Source organism: Annulohypoxylon truncatum, assembly GCF_022578515.1.
Source record: "Annulohypoxylon truncatum strain CBS 140777 unplaced genomic scaffold F4807scaffold_3, whole genome shotgun sequence".
Taxonomy (NCBI): domain Eukaryota; kingdom Fungi; phylum Ascomycota; class Sordariomycetes; order Xylariales; family Hypoxylaceae; genus Annulohypoxylon; species Annulohypoxylon truncatum.
In genome coordinates this window covers 493,870-514,823 of record NW_025953789.1, presented here as the reverse complement: position 1 = coordinate 514,823, position 20,954 = coordinate 493,870, and the positions used below count along the sequence as shown (strand labels likewise).

Here is a 20,954-nt window from a genome sequence, read left to right as displayed (position 1 = left end):
GTCTACTATGTCTTCTACCACCCTATCTCCCCGGCAATTGGGAGCCTTATTCGATATTCTCGTCCACCATGAGACATACTCCGAAGTGAAGACCTTCAAACATCCTGAGGCTATTGAGAATTATGGGTATCCATTTGGTACATGCACCCAGAAGCAGAAGGATGGTGAATCTCCAAAATCATTATCTCCGCTTTTACAACTTCTCTTTACCAGATTAGTACTTCCTATCCCTGGCCTTCGGGATCTACCGTCTAAATTCTGGGCCACTAAATTCAGAAGTATAATGAAGCGATTTGGAGAAGCAGACCTATCCGACAGTTATGATAAAGGGACATTGGGAAGTAGGAAGAGACTCGCCTCAGCCGCCTCCGTCATTCATGAATCCGTCACTAGAGGCCTATTAACTGGCATACCCAACGACAAGCTACCGAATCTTTATGCCACGTATGACCCGCACACAGCAGAGGACCTTGCAAGGGCTTGGGACGATGTTGTCCACCATCTGGTCTATGGAAATCTTCTTGACGAACTGTTTGACCATCTAACCAAGACCCCAAACCTTGAGGGCCACTCTCCAGCAGTCAACGCCGCAGTTGATTACGCTATCATATACATAGCTACATTTCTTCACCACCTCTTTGTCCTATCAGCCGAGGGCCCCTATTTATTGAAGTTGATAGATAACGTCCATGGCTTAATCCCATATACGTTAGTTGGGCAAACATTACGTCTCGGAAATGCTGGGACTATGATCAATGCTATGGTCAGGTTATTCTTGGCAAAGGTCAGCGTCGGTGCCATATCTAATTTTCTCGGATTCACACGGAACGCGTCGGACGGAATGAATCTACTGCAAAGGTGCATACATACTGAGTTGACATGAATGGAGAGGGCTAATTCACTTTCAACAGGATAATATCTCTTGTGTTAGAGTGGGACGCCAGCGACTTCCGCAAAGCCGTTGACAGTATTAGACGGAGCAAAGAAGGGCCAAGCGAATCGCATCTAGCCGTGATTGACGCACATCTGCAAGCTTCTAGAGGAGAACACGAAGGAATTCGTGGATTGAGCCAAAACGACAACATGTCTATTATTGTCGCCATCTTAGAGACCAGAGACAAGGTTCTGACAGAGTCCCTAACTGATAAGCAGCATGCCCAGTGTTTGGAGTATTATTCCGCTCAGCTTGCTATCCGTGATAGAGAGAAGATCACTCAAGCTTTATGTCGCGAAACTCCGGATCTAACGACAACCATAGTAGAAGATGGCGTGTCAGTTTTCGAACCCATGATTCGAGCTATCCACAGGAACGTAGATATACGAAAACATATCAACTCGGTCGAAAACTTCTTGACAGACTTGATAAGAACAAGTAAGCCTAAGAAGAAAGACAGCGGCCAAGCCCAGAATGGCACAGTGCCACCTTCTGTCGAAGACTATGTTGCTCTCTTAAAGCGGAATCGTCAATTAGCCTACGACTATTTACATGAGTTCGCAGGAGGGTGTCCTGAGTTACGAACAACATGGTTTAAATGGGCTAAGAGTAGCCTGGAATTTTTCAGACAGCCACCAGAGAATGACAAGAGCCCTACAGAGGGCCATGATAGATATTCATTTGGTTCTAAGGAGATGAGTCGATCTCTCCAGGCCCTTTTTGACGGAATCCCGGAAGACAAGCAAAACAATGTTAAGGCCGCTCTTGATGCTCATGCCGAATATCTCTCCGCACTGGAGTGTATGTCCTGGGCCCGAGTGCAGAAAATTATCGACGGAGTGGATGGCCGGGTGGAGGCGAACGGTAACATGAGCGGGCCAGGTGTTTACATAACACGCTGGCACTGCCTGCTCGATGAAACCATCGTCACACCATGTACTCCAAGAGGCCCGCCAAGAAGAGGAAAGGAAGTGAAGGGTGTGAAAGCGCTTGGAAAAACAGAAGCCATCGCCAAATCTGAGAGCTGGGACTCAAAAGCTCTTAACGAGCAAGATGAACAGGCGCGTCCCGAAGCCCCTGACGTCTCAATCGTCGTCGATACCCTTGCACAGCAGTTCAAAGACCTTGTTGCCCATATTTCGAGTAAAGGTCTTCCCCTGAACTGATTATCCGATACTTTTGCTTCTGACGACGTTGACGGTTATTCTTACTATATGAAACTATTCCACTATACATAGAGGTGGAGTGTGCATACAAATGATGCTTGCCATATTATGAACACACCGGTGTCTAACAATGAACGCGTACAATAGAGATGCGGATGTAATGTTACGACCTGCCATACCACGGCAACCAGTCACCTTATCCATACATAATTAATTAATTAATTTGATATGACTGATATAGTAATTGATAATGTTGATTGCTGTCCCTCTTAATGTGTAATGATTAAGGGGCTTCTTCTTGCTAATTGCTTCGCCTTATGGACTATATACTTACCTCCTAACTTCACTCCTAGCTTTTAAGTAGGCCATGTGTCTGACATGAACCTCCATATTGAATTGTCAGTCTGGCCAAAAGGTAAGCGTGCACTGGTGTTTTCCACTTGACCTGAAGGTAAAAAAAAGAGGTATTGGTTCGATGGGTCTCACGGGCTCTCCGTACTTGTGAGACATCTTACCTAGGTATAGACTAAGATTAGTAGTCGATGGATGGAAAATAGCTTGGGAAAAAGGAAGGAAATCGTCATAAACCTCGTATGTCTTGTGATTTCCCACGGCGTCAATTATTGATAGGTGTAGGTACCTAGGTATTAAACTTCTGCAGACATCTGCTATTTTCTCACCAAACCCAACCAATTTCACAGTGCAATTGAGATTCGTGATGAGATGGGAAAATAAATCCATATAAATCACCTATTCAATGTTTGGTTTGAATCATCCATAATAAATATAAAGTTTGATTTCATGAGGTACCTGTTATGTGCTTATAATTACCTATATAATCAACACGCCATTTTTTCAACCAAATGTTCCAAGAAAAGGGGTAAGTGTAGATCACCTCCTCCTGCGACTAGGCTATATACATTGTGAGAAACGCCGCCATCAACCTTTTCCGTTCCCGTTTCTCCAATTGGCAGGCAAACCCATTAGACCCTTCAAGAGTCTCAGTGGTATATTTCTGTGGTTGATAATAAGTCGTAGCAGCTACTGGTATATTAGATTTTTTTTCATCAGTTGCCACGGGAAAGGATGGAACTTGCGTTCATGAAAATAAAGCTCCGGGGGAAAGGCTTCTAAGAGAAGCAATCGACCGTCAGCTACGATATGTGTAGCAGTAATCCCCAGCTCTCCAAGATGACAGAACCAACATTGCCAATTATATCTAGCGAACGCACCTAACGTCTTATATCCATACACACAGGCATCGATGCTGGAGGGAGACACAAACGACCATTTTGACCTTCTTCCAAATGGTGCCGCGTTGATATTGCAATTCTCGACCTTTTATCGAATTTCGTGGGTTCTGAATGCTCTTTTGAGTGTGGGTAGGCCCCCGCGAGCGTGATGATGAAAGACTCCTACCAGATTTCGTCTACTCTGTGTTCCATGCGGTCATCTTCTGGAGTGTACTCGCTCTACTTTGCCTGGGTGTCAAGGATCACGTGAAACTCGAATAACTTCGTAAGTCCGCTTATGCGGCTTTGTGACGCATCACTACAGCCTATATCGGGTGTCCAGATGGCCGAAGCCAACGCAGGGACTCATCTCGGCGATATCATCAAGATCCCAGCCGTTATACTCAATGAGTGGTAGCGTAAGCGTCGCCAGGGGGCATCCAGTCGAGATCGAAGCCCATAGTCATGTTTGTGCTATAATTGCCTGCTTGAAAGCCCGGTCGCGGTAGTGGCTGTGTCGTTTCTGGGTAGCTAATACTACTACTGCCGAGTATAGAGCCATGACTCGACGTTCTCGCTCGCTTCCTGGATATAGATGTCGACGACTGCGAGGGCCGACGGGCTCGACTTGCGCGAGCCCGGGATTCCCACTGCCGCTGCAAGAGGACTAGAAAGTCGCGCGCCCGCTTGGCATTTTCCCAGGCAGCGCCAAACTCGTCCAACGCCCTGAAACACGAGCTTAGGAGGAATTCTACGTCGTCTCCTGGTAGTCGATAGTTCGTTACTGCGGTAAATAGCAGGAGTAATGCAGCAGAGCAAGTTATGCCGACGCCTTGGATGTTCATTCGGCGAAGTGTGTATCGCGACTCGTAATGTTGGAGTAACTTCGCTATGGCCGTGGCCGACTCGATGCACATCATGCGTGCATATCCCCAGTCGAGGGCGTGTGGGGCTAATGATTGAGAATACCGTCTAGACATCCATGGCCGGTGGGCATATATGATATTTTGGTAATATTGCATGCTATAATATCTGGGTTAGCCGGTGTCGATTACGGCGGCATAAAGTGTACTACTCACTGCAGTAGTAACACGTGCGGGAGATATGGTCTATCCTGCTCGTTCGGATCTACCTGCAGCACACCGGGCAGATTTTCTTTCCAGTTCAAAAGTTCTTTAATCGTCTTGGTATTCAGTTCGTACAGTTCTTCGGGCTTGATATTTAGACTTCCGTAGCTAATCACCACAAATTAGATAAATCCCTCGTAGAGAGTAAAGATCATGGAATCTTACAGAGCATATACTAGAGGTGCCATAATCTCACACATCATTGCACGATAACGGCTTAGCTCTTCGGGATAATCGACACAAGGCGTGCAATCGTCAAGTGACTTAGGAGAGCCATATGGAATCCACTGTGTAGCGGTCTCAGTGGCCGGGTTGCCACCAGGCTTCTCAATGGTAACGTCTTCCATGTTAATACGGAAAGGCCGCCCCAGATATAATCCCCATGTGCTAAAATCAAAGTTTAGCAAGAATCCTGCGCGACTGAAGGGACGAGAACTCCTTACTAATCCGCTGTATATGCTCCCCAGAATACCGTTCGGCGCAGGTCAGCCTCGGATTGGCTCAGAGATCCCCTAGAAACGTAGGAACTCATATCGACATGTAATGCTAGGTCGAACGCGAGGCGCATCGCCATACCTATTGCGCGTCAGCGTGGACCAATTGGTTGAGTAGACTCGGGATTTTGACGGACCGCTGTAGAGCCACCCTCGAGCGTCTCTCTTGCAACCGATATCGTGGCCGCTGAGCACCACCATAGCCTGCACCGTTGCAACGCATGGAGAATCAAGCTCGATCTCTAGCAGTGCCTTCGCTCTGTCCGCAAAGAAATCGGACAGAGATTTGGGGAACGTTACAAATGTTGGATGGTGGCGTGTCTCGAAAGCAGCTCCCAACGAGCATCTTCTTATCGTTAGCGTTATTTTGATCTCTCGTCGCTTTCAGACGAATTTAGGGGGGCTTGGGGGTGGTTTACATTGAATTCCTTAGGGCCTCGGAATAGTACGGTGTATCCTCTTCACCTTCTTGCCACCGAATCTTCGCCTCTTCATACATGGCCCGATTCACTACGTGGAGCGCTGGACCTTGCCAAGTGAAATATAGATCTACCAAGTGATCTTCCAACTCTCGAGGCACTTCTTTGCCAATACCAAGGCGATCGAGATGCTCCTGACCATTATTTCGAACTGTACGATGTACCGTTAGGTTATCCGGCGCTGGCATATCTACGAGATTGAAGTTCGAAGTTGGGCCATAATAGCGAACTTGTCCACCTGGTCCTATCTGCAGGGATCCCATTCGGGCGGAGAGTTTTTCGACGAGTTCCTCTGTACCTTCGGTGTCACCGGCATTTTCTTTAAGTTGTGGAGAACAACCGGGCTGCATGACCCCCTGGAGAGGCTGCTTCAGGGAGACCGTAGTATCAAGAAGCATTTCTTCTAAAGAATTTGTTTCTGTTGGCTGGGCCATTTGTAGGTTCATAGGCATATCTTCTGAGAGATTCCAATTCCAATCTAGATGGTGGAGGCTTGGGGCTATCGGATTTTCCGGGCTAGTCCGACTAGGATTGCTTGACTCGACCGGTTCTGAGGATATAGTCGGATTCGTTACTGTAACAGCCGAGTTTGCTCGATGGCGCATTTTCCCTTCACTTCTACTTAGACTTTCGCTTGGTGGTGTGCTTCTATCCGAGCCAGCCTTGTTCCAGCTATCGTTGCCAGCAAATGCAGATGTGAGCCTTAAATTGGCCAGGACCTTAGTTAATGTCGCCTCCGCTTCCTCTTCCATGGGGGGAGGCTGAAGAGAATTTTCGAGTATGAACTGGCATAGCTGATCGATTCGGCTAGATAATAACTCTATGGCAACCCGAGAAGAGAGCCTGGAAGCCCTGGTTAGCCTCATATGACAAAGTTAGGGGTATGATAAATTTTTCACCGCATACTTTCTTTTATCGTCGCTGGCTTGATAGCGACACTCCTTGCCTTTATTCCTACAACTCGAGCAAGCAGGCGATACACCATCACACTAGGCCAATGTCAGTGCTTTGTAATTGATGGAGGCATACTTCCGTCCAGTCGTCACTATAGGAAGAGTCAAGATGGAGATGTACGAACCCTGACTTTGCTCTCGCGACACGCCACGCAGGCGGTCGTGACATGTTTCCTTTTGGAGGCTGCTGACGTGGGAGCAGACATTGCGATGTTTTTGAGTCGTTGAAGTAAGAGGATGCATTATTACCAAGGTGCTGGCCGCAAAATTCAACTTGATCGGCCGTGCGGGGAAAAGCTGGGGTAAGATAAGAAGGGCTAAGGGGGGGCTACTTGAACCAAGGTAGAAAAACGATGTTGTATTCTTCTAAATATGGACTAAGCTAACGTATAGTAAACTCTAGCCATTAGGAAGTTACTGTACCGAAATTTCTGCTCTTGACCCCTTATGGGGGCATTAATTACCCCACTTTCCCGCATTATGTACTACGCTGGCTGCGGAGATGTGTGGGGTACCTAGTAGTTCAGCTGGGTAAGTGATGCGAAGCGACCGCGTCAAATATCCATGGATGCAGAGTGGGGCGGTAATTATAACCACACAGGAAAAAAGCGGGTGTCACGAGACACAGCCCAAACTCCACATGCGGACTAGTGTACCGTAGCATAGGCGGTACGTTGAGGTGATTAGTGACAAAAATGGCAACGTGCATCATCTGCGCCTTAGGTAATCTGCGCGATTGGAACTAAACTGCTTGTGTTACCGGTAGGATGGGTCTGGGTTCTTTCTTATGTACATGCATATTCCTATCCTCAATCTATCCCTAAACTGGCACAAGACTGACTGGCACCCACAAAAGCTTCCAAGTTCTGGTTGGCTAGATTTCGTATTACCCCCTCTAAAAGATTACTGTACAATGCCTTAAGAGCCTCAAATGCTTACAGGTTTAACGGGCCTGCTCCACTACATGTGTAACTATCGCCAATGCAGTTACCAATTTTGTGGGAATTGTAGTCTTGTGCCAGTCAGGGGGTATCCGGCCCACAACTTCACTTACATACCTTAGTACTTCACGAAGCGTCTAACAACGCCTGCACGACCGCGTCTGTCACTTCGGCTGTATTTGCTGTCCCTCCGACGTCTCGCGTCCGGATGCCAGCGTCCAACACCTTCTTAATGGCCTCCATGAGGTCGGCAGCCGCCTCGCCTTCTCCTAGCCATCTCAGCATCTCGGCTGCGCTCCAGAAGGTTCCCACCGGGTTTGCAATGCCTTTGCCCGTGATGTCCGGCGCGCTGCCGTGAATGGGCTCGAACATGCTGGGATATTTCCTTGTTGGGTTGAGGTTGCTCGAAGGTGCGACACCGATGCTGCCTGCGAGTGCCGCCGCCAAGTCCGACAGGATATCGCCGTGCAGGTTCGTGGCCACGATGGTGTCGAGGCTTTCGGGCTTCAGCACCATCCGAACCGTCATAGCATCGACCAGCATTTTGTCTGTCTGCACCTCCGGGTATTGCGGAACTAGCTCCTCGAAGACCTTGTCCCAGAGCACCATGCCGTGTCGTTGCGCGTTGCTCTTGGTCACCATGGTCAGCTTCTTGCGAGGTCGGTTTTGCGCCGTTTCGAATGCGAAACGCATCGTACGCTCGATACCTATTCTTGTAAACACGGAAACGTCGTTGGCAATCGCATATGGCGTGTCGTCGTGCGTCGTTCCTCCCTGACCGGCATATTCACCCTCACTGTTTTCGCGGATCATGATCCAGTCTAGTTCGGCGGCAGTCTTGTCCTTCAGGGGCGAAGATAGCCCGGGGAGAACTGTGATCGGGCGAACGTTGACGTATTGATCTAACTAATCTCTCGGTTAGACGATATTTCTTCCTTTTCTCATTTCGTTCTCGTCTACGATGCACGTACTCGCTTGCGAATCGGTAAAATCAGTCCCCAGAGAGAAATATGGTCCGGGACATCTAATCAGTTCACAGTATCCATATCAGCCACAAAGTTCCTGAAGTCTAGTACACCATTGAACGGCTTAAAGATGCTTACCTGGTGAGCCGACAGCACCGAACAAAATGGCGTCATATTCCTTCAGCGTCTCTAGGCCATCCTCTGGCATATAGGAGCCCACCTGCTTATACCGCTCCGAGCTCCAGTCAAACGTTGTGAATCGTACGCTAAATGATCCTAGTCGCTGCTCGAGGGCCCGTATTACCTTGACCGTGTGCTCGATGACCTCCACACCTATGCCATCGCCGGGTATCGATGCGACATTGTATGTTCGAGACATGATGGGTATTTCGAATGCAGAATCTGCCTGAGACACTGGTAGCCCGGTCGTTTTGCTCCGTTTGCAGCTGCACAGTACTATATATATCTATGCCCTCGGGAGCTGATTTCCGCTATCGGACCTTCTGACGGCATGCTCGGTCCTTTAGATGCAGTTCCTGACGTATTTTGCCTCTAAACACGCCTCGCCATTCTTGCTTAGGCGCCTACTAGGTGCTTGGCTTCGCGTCTGCACGACATCGGGCAGATCACGGCCGGGAGCTTTCCGCCCGTTATTCGGCCTCTGGGGGTCGTGATTGGATCTATCGGACGAAGCTTACACGTCTCTTGCCTTCGTTCGACCCTGACGATCATACTATGGTCTTGTCCAGAATCTTCTCGAGGTCCACGCGGCTCTAATACAACTCTCGCGAATATTATCACGCGACTTATCTTGTATCCTGACAAGTTTTGGGGTAGGTTTAACTTCTAATTTACATTGCGTAGTTTTTTGGCCTCCTCAAACCGAATACAGTAATTAGTTTACGTAGTTTAGACGTCCAAGTTCCCGAAGGTAATGCTCTTGATAACCTGGTATTCCTCGAGCCCGTAAAGACTGCCCTCCTTTCCATAACCACTCTCCTTGACACCTCCAAACGGCGCCTCTGCCGCGCTGATCTTGCCTGTGTTGACACCCACCATCCCCACCTGGAGCCGCTGCGCAACCCGCATCGCGCGTCCAATATCTTTGGAGAAAAAGTAGCCCGCAAGGCCAAACTCTGTGTCGTTCGCGAGTTTTATCGCATCCTCCTCGGTTTCAAACTCAAATACCGGGGCGAGAGGGCCAAAGGTCTCGTCCTTGCTAACTAGCGAGTCTGGAGTGACGCCGGAGAGCACCGTGGGCTCATAGAAAAACCCTGCCGATCCCGGGGTCTTACCACCAATCTCGATCTTGGCACCCTTCGAGACGGCGTCCGTTACGTGCTCAGTGACCTTGTCTACCGCAGATTTGTTCACCAGTGGTCCCTGGGTGGTGGCGGAGCTTAGACCTGCACCGACTTGAAGAGCGGCGACTTTCTGAACGAGCTTGGCCGTGAAATCTTTGGCGATACCTTTTTGGACATATAATCGATTCGCGCTGTGAAGATCGAATATTAGTATCTTCCCCGGTATAGCAGACACTTGGAAGATGGGAGCCAACATACCAGACACACGTTTGACCAGAACATCGGAACTTGCAGAACATGGCACCCTCGACGGCGAGGTCAAGATCCGCGTCATTGAAGACAATAAACGGCGCATTACCACCGAGTTCCAAGCTGACCTTCTTCAAGGTCCCTGTCGCCAGCTTCGCCAGCATCTTCCCCACGCCCGTCGATCCAGTGAAGCTGATCTTCTTAACGAGCGGGTTCGTCGCTAGCTCCGTGGCAGCCTGGCGGTTCTTTGTGGGCACCACTTGGATTGTTTTCGGTGGGAGACCGGCCTCTACGGCAAGTTTCGTCAACGCCAACGCCGTGTAAGGCGTCTCGCTGGGAGGCTTGATTACGACTGAGTTTCCGGCGGCGAGCGCGGGACCGATTTTTCGCGTGATCATGGCAGCCGGGAAATTCCATGGCGTAATGATGCCGCACACGCCGAGGGGTTCGCGGATTGTTATTAGTTGGGTATTGGGGGTTGACGAAGGGATCGTGACACCATAGGCTCGAGTGGCCTCTTCCGCGAACCAGGCGATGAAGCTGGCAGCGTACACTACCTCACCCCTTGCCTCCCCGAATGTCTTTCCGTTTTCGAGACTAAGGATTGTCGCGACTAAATTGATCGAAAATTAGCCTCTGTTTAGAATTCGCCGACTTCGTCATGGCTAAGGGGGAAAGCGGAGGAAAGGGGCTCGCCTACTGTCTTCTTGATGCTTGACGATCAAATCGTACCATTTGCGCAACAACGCTCCTCGTTGTGTGGCTGTTGTTTCGGCGAAGAACTTCGGTTGTGCTTCGTTCGCGCTCTGAATAGCTTTCTGGAAGTCCTCAAGGCTGCCGTCGGCCACCTGGCCTAAGACAGTGCCGGTTGAGGGTTCTACTGGTAATTAGCTTTAGGTACGGCTGAGATGGAAGTCCCGTGCGAACCGTATACGTCGAACTTCTTGTCTTTGGAGACCCATTCTCCATCAATGAACGCATTTTGGATGAACAGGCTGGGATCCTTGAGCTGTGTAGACGCGAGTCTGGTCAGCCATTTCGATCGTCAGGGGGGTAGTCAATGCCATGAGCAGCCATTGAAAAGCACGGCTTCGTGGTTAGAAGAACTTACATTACGGAGAGCCTCCTTGTGATATTCTGAACCGTCAGTAGAACCCATGTTTGCGTCAGTGAACAAGAGATCAATTGATATTACTAATTCAATATTTTAACTCGATTATGAAGTATCTATACCTATCAATCCTAGCAGCACACGGCTTGAGGTACTTATAATAGAGTGCAGTCATGTGTTCGATGGCAATTTGCCTACATAAATCCGATACTCGATGCGAATTGTTCGCCGCGAATCAGCCCGTGGCCATCCGCGACCCGTGTCGGTCTCATTTATCGGGCATTAGAGTCTTACTCTCGCGTGAATCCGACTTCGGTCACGACATATTTAGAGGGGTGAGGAGAGAATCGCGTTAGTTTACTAAGAGGGGTTGAGGTGACAATACGGGAAAGGCATCCGATGGAAGTCATTTTCCGACCACGACCCACCACTCTCAATACTGCGGGGTTATATACGTGCCCACATTACATGAGGTCACCGTGCGGGGAAGACACGGTCCGAATACATGGGAGCGGTTACGTAACTTGGGGAATAAGTGGGGTTTCCCCTCTTCCGAACCCATTTCCCCGCTGCCCCATTACTGTGTAAGTTCTCGTGACTCTCAACGCCACACAGGCCACCGTGAATATGTCCGAACCCCCTTTTGTATCCCCGCCCTGATCTAGATCCTTTGTTTCAACATCGCTGCTCTACGGAATAGTGCTGCAGCTTTTGATTGAGTGCGTCGCGTCTCTGTATAAAGTGGGACTTTGCAAAACCCGTGCTGGTCCCCTTTTTCTCAAGGCCCAGTCAGTATAGTAGAATTTAGGGGTCTATAATCTAATGACGTAGTTGGAACCCTTGAGGTTTTGAGCACATCGAACAAACCCCTCGATCATGAAGACATAGCATAGGCAGCGGAAGTTTTTAAAAGTCGCATTTAAATTCATTATTTAAGTGGATTTTTTTACTACTATAATATAAAGCTAAGAAAACAAGATGCATTTTCATTTCAGCAACGTCACCGGCTGTAAATTCTTCAATAGCAGTTGGTAGGCCGCCGCTGATTGGCCCTTGACTACGTTGCTATTCCCGCTCAGGAGCACAAATGCGCCTACAACAACTAATGCTTTCGTCAGCGGCGACAACGTCGTCACGTTCCTCCAGGCTGAGTAGAATGGCCACCAGGGGCTGCCGCCGGTGAAGATAAACGCCTTCCAGTCAGGGAAGTAGGTTCGGAACCAGTATGATCTGGCTAGACCCGGCCAGGACGCCGCGTTGCGACCGAAGTCGCCGATGTACCAGTTGGAGCAGTCGCCGGAGAAGACTGTGTTTGTAAGTTCCTGGTGGATGGCATTAGTCTCCGCGTCTTCGTACGCCTGCTTCACTTCGATGACGTCGGCGCGGTGGTCGAGAACCGGCTTGATCAGCGCCTTGACAGCGTAGTCTACTTGGGTCTCGCACGCGAACAGCGCGGAGTTATTCGCCGGGAACGTGTTGGGTCCGAATAGGATAGCTAGGTTGGGGAAATTGTGCACGAAGGTCCCCAGATATGCCTGGGCGCCGCGGCATTCCCTCCATTGGTCGTGCAGCGCCTTGCCGGTCTTGCCGACGATGTGCATCGGCGTCAGGAACTGCGATACTTGGAAGCCCGTCGCGAGGACAATGATATCGAAGTCGTCTTTAATGCCGGAGCTGCTAATGATACCCGTCTCTGTCATCTCTTTGATACCCTCCGGGAGGAGTTCAACGTTAGGAAGGTTGAGGCTCTCGAGGTAGCCGGGGTCGAAGATGCGGCGTTTGCATCCTAGCGGGAAGTTGGGAATGATAGACTTCCAGTACTTCTCGGGCGCAATGGACTTAATGTATTTCCGCGACTCCTCTTCAACTTGGGCACGCATCTTCAGTCCCCGGGGCGTGGGGAAATATGTCGTCGTCTCCTCGTCCGCGTCCAAGAAAATCTTCAGGCGCAGTAAACGCTGGCGTAAGGGCAGATATTTGAAGATAGCCTTGTCTAACGCGGTATAATCGCGATTCGGCCGAGCGTGGAACCATTGACCGCTTCGCGCGTATTGTTTGACGAAGGCAGCATCCTTAGCAAGGGCCGGCACAACTTGGGCGGCACTGCATCCGTTGCCGATGACGGCGACACGCTTGTTCTTGTAGTCAACGCTGTGATCCCACCGGGCAGTGTGGAACATGGGACCCTTGAAGTTCTCCATGCCGTTGAATTTAACGTCGCGGGGGAAGGAGATGGCGCCGACGGCGGATATGAACATGGTAGCGAAGCGCGTATACTCGATGCCGGTTATGTTATTTTTGAGGTTGACTTCCCACTTAGACAGATCATCGTGCCATACAGCCCCCGTACACTCGACTGAGGTTTGGATGTGCTTGCGTAGGTCAAACTTGTCCACTGTGTCGTTCATGTCTGTGATCACCAAGTTAGCTTGTAGGCCTTGAAGTTATCTGCCACTATACTCACATTGTAGAATCTCGGGTTGCTCGCAAAGCTCCTTCGACCAATTCGGATTTAAGTTGAAGCTGAAGGAGTAAAGGTGTGACTTGAGATCGCAACCACTGAATTTGAAGCTCGGTTAGATAATTGTAACGTTTTAAGGTAATAGGAGCTTGCACTCACCACCCTGGGTAGGTGTTCGCCATCCAAGTGCCACCAACACCATCTAGCTTATCATAAACCGTGAAGTTGTCAAATCCAAGGTCATGCTTCAACCGGTATGCCATAGCAATGCCGGCAGGGCCGGCGCCTACGACTATGGCATTAATGTCTTTCGTGTACTCTGGCATATTGAATCCTTCGTCGCTTGGGTATAATGTAGCGATGTCTCGAGGGATGAATGTCAAAGTTTGAATGTGAGCAGAGGAGAGCTCAGGATTGACGATGAAGCAGCGAGGGAAGTTATACCTTCGACAGATGGCCTCGTGGAGAAAGACACGAAGTACAAGTCACGATAAATTTCACCACTTTACAGCTTGCCGTGGCGAATTTGACTAGGTTGGACTTGGGGTTGGCCTACCCCGGACCCCAGGGATCTTTTCCCACATCAATATTTTCATTGCCCGCTGTCACAATGAGCATCGAATGATCGGATAAGTCAATCAGCGGTCGATACTTCCGACATGTGTGCCCGCAAGAACTGCTGAGGGTGGAATCTGTAGCTTCGGAATTGAGTGCCCGAACCTGTGGCCCGGATCGTCAAGCCCACTAACCTAGTTCGTCATCGATGGCCGAGCCGGGGTACCTGACTAAAGTAAATGGCAATTTCCAATAGCACTTGCGACTTTCGGATTCAGTCGCGACGGCGCTTGGAAAATATGACCAGTATCATGGACTGAAGTTGAAAAAATCAGCACCTGACGTAGGCAGGTAAGTACACGCAGGCTCGAAAAGTCTCGTAGCAATGCACCACTTAAATAGGCTACGTATACTCTCATTTTAAGCAAGACTAGCTCAAGTAGAGAATCATTAGTAACCGTCACTTGCATCATCATCATCATCATCATCACCATGTCTGTAGCAGCTAAGAGCGCGGGCCAGTATCTACACGGTGCCCAGGACCTCAGGCTCGAGACGAGAGACGTCCCCCCATTGGGGGCCGACGAAGTCCAGATCGCCATCCGTTCTACTACTCTTTGCGGCTCCGACCTTCATTACTATTCCAGTTTCCGCAATGGCTCGATCCTCGTACGAGAGCCGCTGGCCCTCGGACACGAGTCCGCCGGCGAGGTTACCGCCATAGGCTCGCAGGTGGCTTCCATAAACCCGGACCTACATGTTGGCGACAAGGTAGCTGTAGAGTGCGGTGTCGCATGTGGCGATTGTGAATATTGCAAGTCCCAGACCTACAATATCTGTCCAAGCTTGCGGTTTCGAAGCTCCGGCTCCAAGTTCCCTCACTACCAGGGCACGCTGCAAGAACGCATCAACCACCCTGTGAAGTGGGTGCATAAGCTGCCGTCCGAGTTGGACTACGAAACCGGAGCTCTACTGGAGCCACTGGCGGTCGCAGCCCACGCGGTGCGGCGGGCAGAGAAGGTCGCTTTACCTACTACACAAGGCACTGCCTTGATATTTGGTGCTGGCGCCGTGGGGTTGCTGGTCTCCGTAGCGGCCCAGGTTGCCGGGTACAAGACCATCATCATGGCGGATATCGACGAGGGCCGCTTGAAGTTTGCCACGGACAATGGATTTGCCACGTTTAAGGTTGCAGTTAAGCCCAGAAGAGGTGCGACGACAGAAGAGAAGTTGGAGATAGCAAAGGACACGGCAGCCCAGATTACCGACTTGCACTGGCCTGACGGAAAGCCAGTGGACAGACCATCCGTTACATTCGAATGCACCGGAGCCGAGTCTTGTTTGCAAGCATCTATATATGTCAGTTTTCCTCTTTCTTTTTCCTTTTTTTCGATTTTTCATTGGTTATGCATGAGATCAACGTTTCTAACCTCTCCTATGCAGGCAACCGTCTCCGGAGGTGCGGTAGTATTAATCGGCCTAGGCGTGCCAAACCACGTCCTTCCTATATCCGAAGCAACGCCCCGCGAAATCACTTTGATTCCAAGCTGGCGTTACGCAAACGCATACCCGAAAGCCATCGAGATCGCAGCCGCATCGGTGAGCGGATCCCCAGTAGGAGGAGCGAAGCTTCCAGACATTCGGAAGCTGATCACTCATCGGTTCAATGGATTGGACACTGTTGAAGAAGCTTTCAAGACAGCTGGCAAAACCACCGATAGCAATGGCACATTGGTTGTCAAGACTACAATAAATTTCTAGTAGTTGATATTTATAGTTGAATAGAGTAAAAATCCGCGCATAAGGTTGGCTATAAATGTGAAATTTTTGAGTGAACCCTGATGACCATAAGGATACCTAGTATCGGATCAACTTAGGGCATTAAAGGGCGTTGTACAGTGATCTTCAGGGGATGATGATAAATCTAGCCAATGAGAGTTAAAAATTCCGTGGAGGTTAGTGTCCTTCGGGGCCGTTGCCATTGCAGCTTCTGTGAGCGTGCTGACATAATTGAGGGAATAAGTGGATCATTCCTGTTGTAGATTCCAAATTTCGAACTCAAGAAATACAACACCAATCACCATGCGAATCTTCTCACGTAGTGCCTTGCAATCACAGAAATCAAAACGACGAACTTGAATTACATAATGTTCCCATGAATTTTTACCTACTTCTAATTAATTACAGTAAATAGAGCCGAGTCCGAGTGAAACTCCCTAAATTTGCCGCCAGCCCGCTTGTCTAGCGTTGGCGCCATTTAGATCCTCGAGATACTTCCGCACCCTCCTCTCAATGCCCTTGGCATCTAGGCCAAAGCGGTCATAGTTGCTCGCGTTGGATGCCGAGTATCCATACGTCGTCATGCCGGCACTTGCCGTCACGTATCGCGCCCACGTCGTGGCTACGTATTCTTCCACGCTAACGATGGGGGTTCCATCTAGAGGGAAAACGCTGTTGCGGTATTCCGCGTCTTGCTTGTCGAAGTGCTCGAAGCTAGGCGCGCTGACCACGCGGGTAGGAATGCCAGATTTGGTGAACGACTCGGCCGCCGCGACCGCGTAGTGCAGGTTCGTGCCAGCGCTAGCTAGCGTGAGCTTGTGGTCAGGTACGTCGACTACCACGTAGGCGCCCTTGGCAACATTATAGCGGTTCGTTGAGGGCACGTGTCCGACAGGGTCTCGGCCGAGAGACAATAGTGTGGGTCCGTCACGCTTAGACATGGCCAATATCCACGCGCCAATGACTTCTTCGCCATCGGCGGGTCTGATGTACGTCAAGTTTGGCATGGCGCGATAGAGCGAGTCTACTTCGACAGGCTGGTGTGTCGGTCCGTTCTGGCCTTCTGCGAAGGAGTCGTGCGTCGCGAAGTGAATCACAGGTAGATGGCTCAAAGCGCCCATTCGGACACCCGGTGCGGCCTGGCAAGTCAATGATGTCAGCAGATGAAGAACGAAAGACGGAGTGCAAGTCTTACATATATGTAGAAGAGTAAAAATGTGGCGGTAATGGGCAAGAAGGTGCCCGGGTTATAGGCGGCGATACCGTTTGAGATCGCCGCCATCGCGTGTTCTCGGATACCGTATCGAATGTAACGACCCGCATAGCCGACCGTTGGGTGGAATACGTCTTCAGGGGAGTAAGACACCTTGTTGGAGTTCACCAAATCTGCGCCGCCTCCGCATAGCGCTGGGTGTGCTTTCCAGATCTTGTCGATCAAGACACCGTTTGCATCACGGGTGGCCTTCCCTTGGAACTGCGTGCTGTCGATCCCCTTCAATATATCGAGCCATTCCGTTCCATTATCTCCCTTTCTAGCCTTGGTTAAGGACGCAGCCAGGTCAGGATAGTCAGATGCATATTCGGTTAGGAGAGTATTCCACGATTTTTCGAGTGACTCTCCGTGGAATTTCCGCTCTCTGAAGTATGCTAGGGAATTCGGAGGAACGACGTGCGTCACAGACGGATCTTGTCCCGCGAGCCGCTTAGAGATCTCAACACTCTCCTTGTCGAAGACGCCATGGTGCGCCTTGTACGTGCCGGCAACTGATGTTCCTAGACCGATGACGGTGCGGATATTGATGAACACGGGCTTGCCTTTGAGTACCTTTGCGTAGTTAAGGGCCGAGACTATAGCTTGTACGTCGTAGTTCCCATCCGCAACCTCAAGCACGTGCCAATTGCTCGCTCTCATCTTAGCATTGACGTCTTCCGTGTTGATCCAGTCGAGTGGACCATCACAGGTAACCTGGTTATTATCATAGAGGACCACCAAGTTGTCGAGTTGTAAGCTACCAGCTAACGAAATGGCTTCCAAAGCGACGCCCTCCATAAGGCAACCGTCTCCGCACATGGCGTAAATCCGCGACTTGACGATATCATGCCCGGGGCGGTTATAGCGTGCGGCGAGGTTCTTAGAAGCGATGGCAAGACCGACAGCATTCGCAATCCCTTGGCCTAAAGGTCCTGTCGTAACTTCTACGCCGGGGACCTCGATCTCGGGATGCGCATGGCATATTGTCTTATAACCGTCCGTCTTGGCACTGCCATAACCTTTGATCTCGTCCATCGTCCAGTTGTCGAAGCCGGTCAGATGATTTAAGGCGTATAGGAACATGGCGGCATGGCCTGTGAACAAGGACGGTCAGATCATGCGTAACTTACGACTTACGAGAAAGCCTCTACTTACCGTTCGAGAGAACAAACCGATCGCGGTCGAACCAGTCTGGATTTGAGGGGTTGTAGCGCATCACGTACTTGTAAAGTGCAACACCAATGGCGGCCATGCCAATGGCTGAACCGCCATGGCCGCCACTATTCTGATGACATATGTCGAATATTAGGTTGCGCAATGCAAGCACGGCGTAATCGTCGTCGTTGAGCTGCTCTCTCCAGCCTTTGATTTGAGCATTGCTAACTTTAAGACCCTTAGTATCGCCATTCGTAAGGGAATGAGAAGCGGGAGAGGGGTCTGTTGAAGGCATTTTGATCTTTCTTAGGCATATGATCTTTACTAAGATTTTAGGAACATACAAACTACATGGCGATTTTTATCTGCAGAGATGTTCTATTATATTACGGGGCGAGCATGCTCGCAGCGATGATGATAGTTTCGTAAAAATTGCAGTCTATTCCGATATCCCAGAATCTAGTCTCATGTATAGACAGAAAGACACCGATCATCGCAAGGCAGTTCGTCATCCCGCAAGGCACGTTTCATTAGAGGCGCGTTGGAAATTCCATTCCAGCTTCCAGAAAGCGGCCATTAATTCCGTGACCTAGGATGTACCACCTGGGATTGACGATCTAATTTCCTAATTGGTCTAAATGCAAATTCCTATTGGTCAGCAGTCATCGGACTGGGAAATCCGCTACCCACCCCTATTCCCGTCGCCATGTACTTATTCCCAGATCGAGGAAAAACTCATCCCTCAATTAAGGTAATAAAGTGCAATAAATTGCTAAAAAGAAGTACTATTTATGAAAAGTTCTTCGCTCGATGATAAATACAAGAGGGCTTCGAGTGAGGGTAAAGAAGGGGTTTTTTTGGCTCCTAGAAGATACCTAAGGAAAAGGACGCGAGTCTAGATTATGTGATTGTATTCCAGGTGACTACGACAGAGAACCTTGGAGGCAACTGTCTTCATTTGCTCCACTTCTGGAGCCTCACACAGTACATTCTCATGTGTGGGATGGAGATGGGGGCGTAGCGGGTCTTGGAACCCGGAGCCCCAGGGGGTTCCCAAATAGGTTAGCTAGTACGGGGTAATGAGGGTGGGCGATGGACGATGTCTCATTAGCGGCTGGAAATCAATCCGCGTCGCGACCGGAGGATGTGCCTAGGCTAGCTCGCCCACAGCGTGAAGTAGTAATCCTCGTGACCCCGCCGCCGTTAACGGTGTGTGTCCCATCATGGCCGGCCGTGAGCCCGAATGTCCAGACCCAGTGCACGAGGGTTTTACGGTCATGGACTTTTCATTATTAGTAGGGCTTCCTGTTCACCATCTTCGGTCTGCCCATGATTGTTTTCCACGACCAACCTACATAAACCTGTTTCTTCTACCCCCAAGCTTCGCCACCCGAACCAACCGAGAAGATGGCCACTCCAGCGCGTAAACCCATAGACCCCGACAACTACTTGCGCCACTCAGTGCAGGACCTGCTCTCGCTGAAGGGACGTACGATAGTCATCACTGGTGGTGCTCGTGGCTTGGGCTTAGCCTTTGCCCTTGCCGTCGCAGAGGTTGGTGGCAATGTGGCGGTGCTTGATCTCCTTGACAAACCCCACGACCACTTCTACAAGATCCAAAAAGAGTATGGTGTTAAGGTGGAGCTTTACAAGTAAGTCTGAAGAACGTGAATGGCTAGGGTGCAAGTTAGCCCCCTTCCCCCCTGAAGTACGTGCCAAGAGAGCCGCTAGGGGTGGGGAATGGGACATTTTCATCTTGACCCTTTCCATATTAGGGCATTATCGGCTGACAGATGGACTCGCTAAACAGGGCCGACGTGACGAACTATGAGCAACTCAAGGGGGTCTTTGATAAGGTGGTCCAAGACTTTGGACGTATCGACGGCTTGTAAGTTCAAAGTGCCTACCAACTACCAACTAAGGTAGCATCTGTGCTTACACAACTACAGGGTTACCGCAGCAGGTATCTGCGTAGACGAGTCGTTTTTGGAACGCAAGCCCGAGTCTGTTGCTCGGTCCTTCAACATCAATACGCTGGGGACGTACTATGCAGCGCAGTTGGCAGCAATTCAGATGGCAAAGCAAGAGCCGACCGACTTCAACCCCCGAGGAGGGTCCATCGTCTTCATTGCTTCCATCGCTGCCCACGTAGCCAGCAAGGGCCAGAACACCAGCGACTACTGCTCTAGCAAGGGTGCCGTGGTAGCGTTGGCCAAGGCACTAGGTGTGGAGTTAGCATCCAAGGGCATCCGCGTGAACAGCATCTCGCCTGGGTAAGTGATTCTAGTCCACCGCGTACATGGAACAAATCTCTGATAAGATATCCGAAAACAGATACATGGTCACAGACATGACGATAGATCAGTGCACCCGCTTCCCGTGGCTGGGAGACATTATGAATAATGAGCCGCCCATGAGGCGCATGGGCGACCGTGCCGACCTGAAGGTCCCAGTGGTTTATCTCCTATCGGAGGCCAGCGCCTACCACACATCAGACGACATTCTGATTACGGGCGGTATTCACGCCGGCAGGTTACAAGACCCTAGTGAACGCTAGGGCATAGAAATTACATAGTGCAGTGAACACTCAAATATAGAATATACCATTTTTGAACACATGATTAATATCTTTATCTTCGCTTGACACTCGTGAACTTGACTTTTGCGATAGGGTTACCTAGATCGAACTCGTCCTAGCTCACGTCATGTCACCAAAGACGATGGCTGCTTGGAACCCTTTGAAAATTAGATAACAACGATTTATCATCAAGAAGAAATCTACGAAGCGAAATTCTCA

The 20,954-nt window shown here is 50.0% G+C and overlaps 8 protein-coding genes across 8 annotated transcripts; 3 read left to right on the top strand and 5 right to left on the bottom strand.

Moving 5' to 3' along the window:
• Positions 1–7: 7 nt before the first annotated feature.
• On the top strand, positions 8–2,100 carry F4807DRAFT_449767 (PX-associated-domain-containing protein; the record flags this gene model as incomplete). The annotated part of the gene is made up of 2 exons (XM_048000060.1): positions 8–858; positions 912–2,100. The coding sequence occupies 2 exons, from the start codon at positions 8–10 to the stop codon at positions 2,098–2,100; spliced, it is 2,040 nt and encodes a 679-aa protein (XP_047858260.1).
• Positions 2,101–3,381: 1,281 nt separating this feature from the next.
• On the bottom strand, positions 3,382–6,669 carry F4807DRAFT_198352 (fungal-specific transcription factor domain-containing protein). The gene is made up of 8 exons (XM_047993781.1): positions 6,511–6,669; positions 6,339–6,421; positions 5,373–6,275; positions 5,091–5,299; positions 4,903–5,035; positions 4,625–4,846; positions 4,412–4,567; positions 3,382–4,355 (listed from the first exon to the last, which is right to left on the bottom strand). Exons 1-8 carry the CDS (start codon positions 6,589–6,591, stop codon positions 3,737–3,739), a joined length of 2,406 nt encoding a protein of 801 aa, XP_047858259.1. The 5' UTR covers positions 6,592–6,669; the 3' UTR covers positions 3,382–3,736.
• A 783-nt stretch (positions 6,670–7,452) lies between these two features.
• On the bottom strand, positions 7,453–10,242 carry F4807DRAFT_449764 (tartrate dehydrogenase; the record flags this gene model as incomplete). Its single annotated transcript, XM_048000059.1, has 6 exons — positions 7,453–8,232; positions 8,298–8,350; positions 8,430–8,697; positions 9,093–9,137; positions 9,240–9,786; positions 9,854–10,242. 6 exons carry the CDS (start codon positions 10,240–10,242, stop codon positions 7,453–7,455), a joined length of 2,082 nt encoding a protein of 693 aa, XP_047858258.1.
• Positions 10,243–10,375: 133 nt separating this feature from the next.
• On the bottom strand, positions 10,376–11,178 carry F4807DRAFT_198263 (Aldehyde/histidinol dehydrogenase). Its single transcript, XM_047993779.1, has 3 exons — positions 10,956–11,178; positions 10,772–10,853; positions 10,376–10,721 (listed from the first exon to the last, which is right to left on the bottom strand). Exons 1-3 carry the CDS (start codon positions 11,001–11,003, stop codon positions 10,510–10,512), a joined length of 342 nt encoding a protein of 113 aa, XP_047858257.1. The 5' UTR covers positions 11,004–11,178; the 3' UTR covers positions 10,376–10,509.
• A 459-nt stretch (positions 11,179–11,637) lies between these two features.
• On the bottom strand, positions 11,638–13,807 carry F4807DRAFT_408854 (monooxygenase). The gene is made up of 3 exons (XM_047996482.1): positions 13,576–13,807; positions 13,420–13,514; positions 11,638–13,365 (listed from the first exon to the last, which is right to left on the bottom strand). The coding sequence occupies exons 1-3, from the start codon at positions 13,740–13,742 to the stop codon at positions 11,942–11,944; spliced, it is 1,686 nt and encodes a 561-aa protein (XP_047858256.1). The 5' UTR covers positions 13,743–13,807; the 3' UTR covers positions 11,638–11,941.
• Positions 13,808–14,463: 656 nt separating this feature from the next.
• F4807DRAFT_469592 (GroES-like protein) lies at positions 14,464–15,801 on the top strand (the record flags this gene model as incomplete). Its single annotated transcript, XM_048002724.1, has 2 exons — positions 14,464–15,330; positions 15,415–15,801. The coding sequence occupies 2 exons, from the start codon at positions 14,464–14,466 to the stop codon at positions 15,730–15,732; spliced, it is 1,185 nt and encodes a 394-aa protein (XP_047858255.1). The 3' UTR covers positions 15,733–15,801.
• A 238-nt stretch (positions 15,802–16,039) lies between these two features.
• On the bottom strand, positions 16,040–19,157 carry F4807DRAFT_469590 (Transketolase, thiamine diphosphate binding domain-containing protein). Its single transcript, XM_048002723.1, has 3 exons — positions 18,158–19,157; positions 16,946–18,096; positions 16,040–16,889 (listed from the first exon to the last, which is right to left on the bottom strand). The coding sequence occupies exons 1-3, from the start codon at positions 18,450–18,452 to the stop codon at positions 16,188–16,190; spliced, it is 2,148 nt and encodes a 715-aa protein (XP_047858254.1). The 5' UTR covers positions 18,453–19,157; the 3' UTR covers positions 16,040–16,187.
• Positions 18,839–20,784, top strand: F4807DRAFT_198217 (short chain dehydrogenase). The gene is made up of 4 exons (XM_047993778.1): positions 18,839–19,809; positions 19,968–20,045; positions 20,107–20,430; positions 20,492–20,784. Exons 1-4 carry the CDS (start codon positions 19,565–19,567, stop codon positions 20,712–20,714), a joined length of 870 nt encoding a protein of 289 aa, XP_047858253.1. The 5' UTR covers positions 18,839–19,564; the 3' UTR covers positions 20,715–20,784.
• The last annotated feature ends 170 nt before the right edge of the window (positions 20,785–20,954 follow it).

Coding starts and splice junctions, on each gene's coding strand:
- F4807DRAFT_198263 (XM_047993779.1), bottom strand. CDS start 11,003: ATGGGTTCTACTGACGGTTCAGAATATCACAAGGAGGCTCTCCGTAAT. Junction 10,854..10,955: donor ACAAGGAGGCTCTCCGTAAT/GTAAGTTCTTCT, acceptor GCGTCTACACAG/CTCAAGGATCCCAGCCTGTT. Junction 10,722..10,771: donor CAAGAAGTTCGACGTATACG/GTTCGCACGGGA, acceptor AATTACCAGTAG/AACCCTCAACCGGCACTGTC.
- F4807DRAFT_198217 (XM_047993778.1), top strand. CDS start 19,565: ATGGCCACTCCAGCGCGTAAACCCATAGACCCCGACAACTACTTGCGC. Junction 19,810..19,967: donor GTTAAGGTGGAGCTTTACAA/GTAAGTCTGAAG, acceptor CTCGCTAAACAG/GGCCGACGTGACGAACTATG. Junction 20,431..20,491: donor GTGAACAGCATCTCGCCTGG/GTAAGTGATTCT, acceptor ATCCGAAAACAG/ATACATGGTCACAGACATGA.
- F4807DRAFT_408854 (XM_047996482.1), bottom strand. CDS start 13,742: ATGCCAGAGTACACGAAAGACATTAATGCCATAGTCGTAGGCGCCGGC. Junction 13,515..13,575: donor GCGAACACCTACCCAGGGTG/GTGAGTGCAAGC, acceptor CTTCAAATTCAG/TGGTTGCGATCTCAAGTCAC. Junction 13,366..13,419: donor GCAACCCGAGATTCTACAAT/GTGAGTATAGTG, acceptor TGGTGATCACAG/ACATGAACGACACAGTGGAC.
- F4807DRAFT_469590 (XM_048002723.1), bottom strand. CDS start 18,452: ATGCCTTCAACAGACCCCTCTCCCGCTTCTCATTCCCTTACGAATGGC. Junction 18,097..18,157: donor TCGGTTTGTTCTCTCGAACG/GTAAGTAGAGGC, acceptor CCTTGTTCACAG/GCCATGCCGCCATGTTCCTA. Junction 16,890..16,945: donor TTTTACTCTTCTACATATAT/GTAAGACTTGCA, acceptor TTGACTTGCCAG/GCCGCACCGGGTGTCCGAAT.
- F4807DRAFT_198352 (XM_047993781.1), bottom strand. CDS start 6,591: ATGTCTGCTCCCACGTCAGCAGCCTCCAAAAGGAAACATGTCACGACC. Junction 5,036..5,090: donor TCGAGGGTGGCTCTACAGCG/GTCCGTCAAAAT, acceptor GACGCGCAATAG/GTATGGCGATGCGCCTCGCG. Junction 4,568..4,624: donor GCACCTCTAGTATATGCTCT/GTAAGATTCCAT, acceptor TGTGGTGATTAG/CTACGGAAGTCTAAATATCA.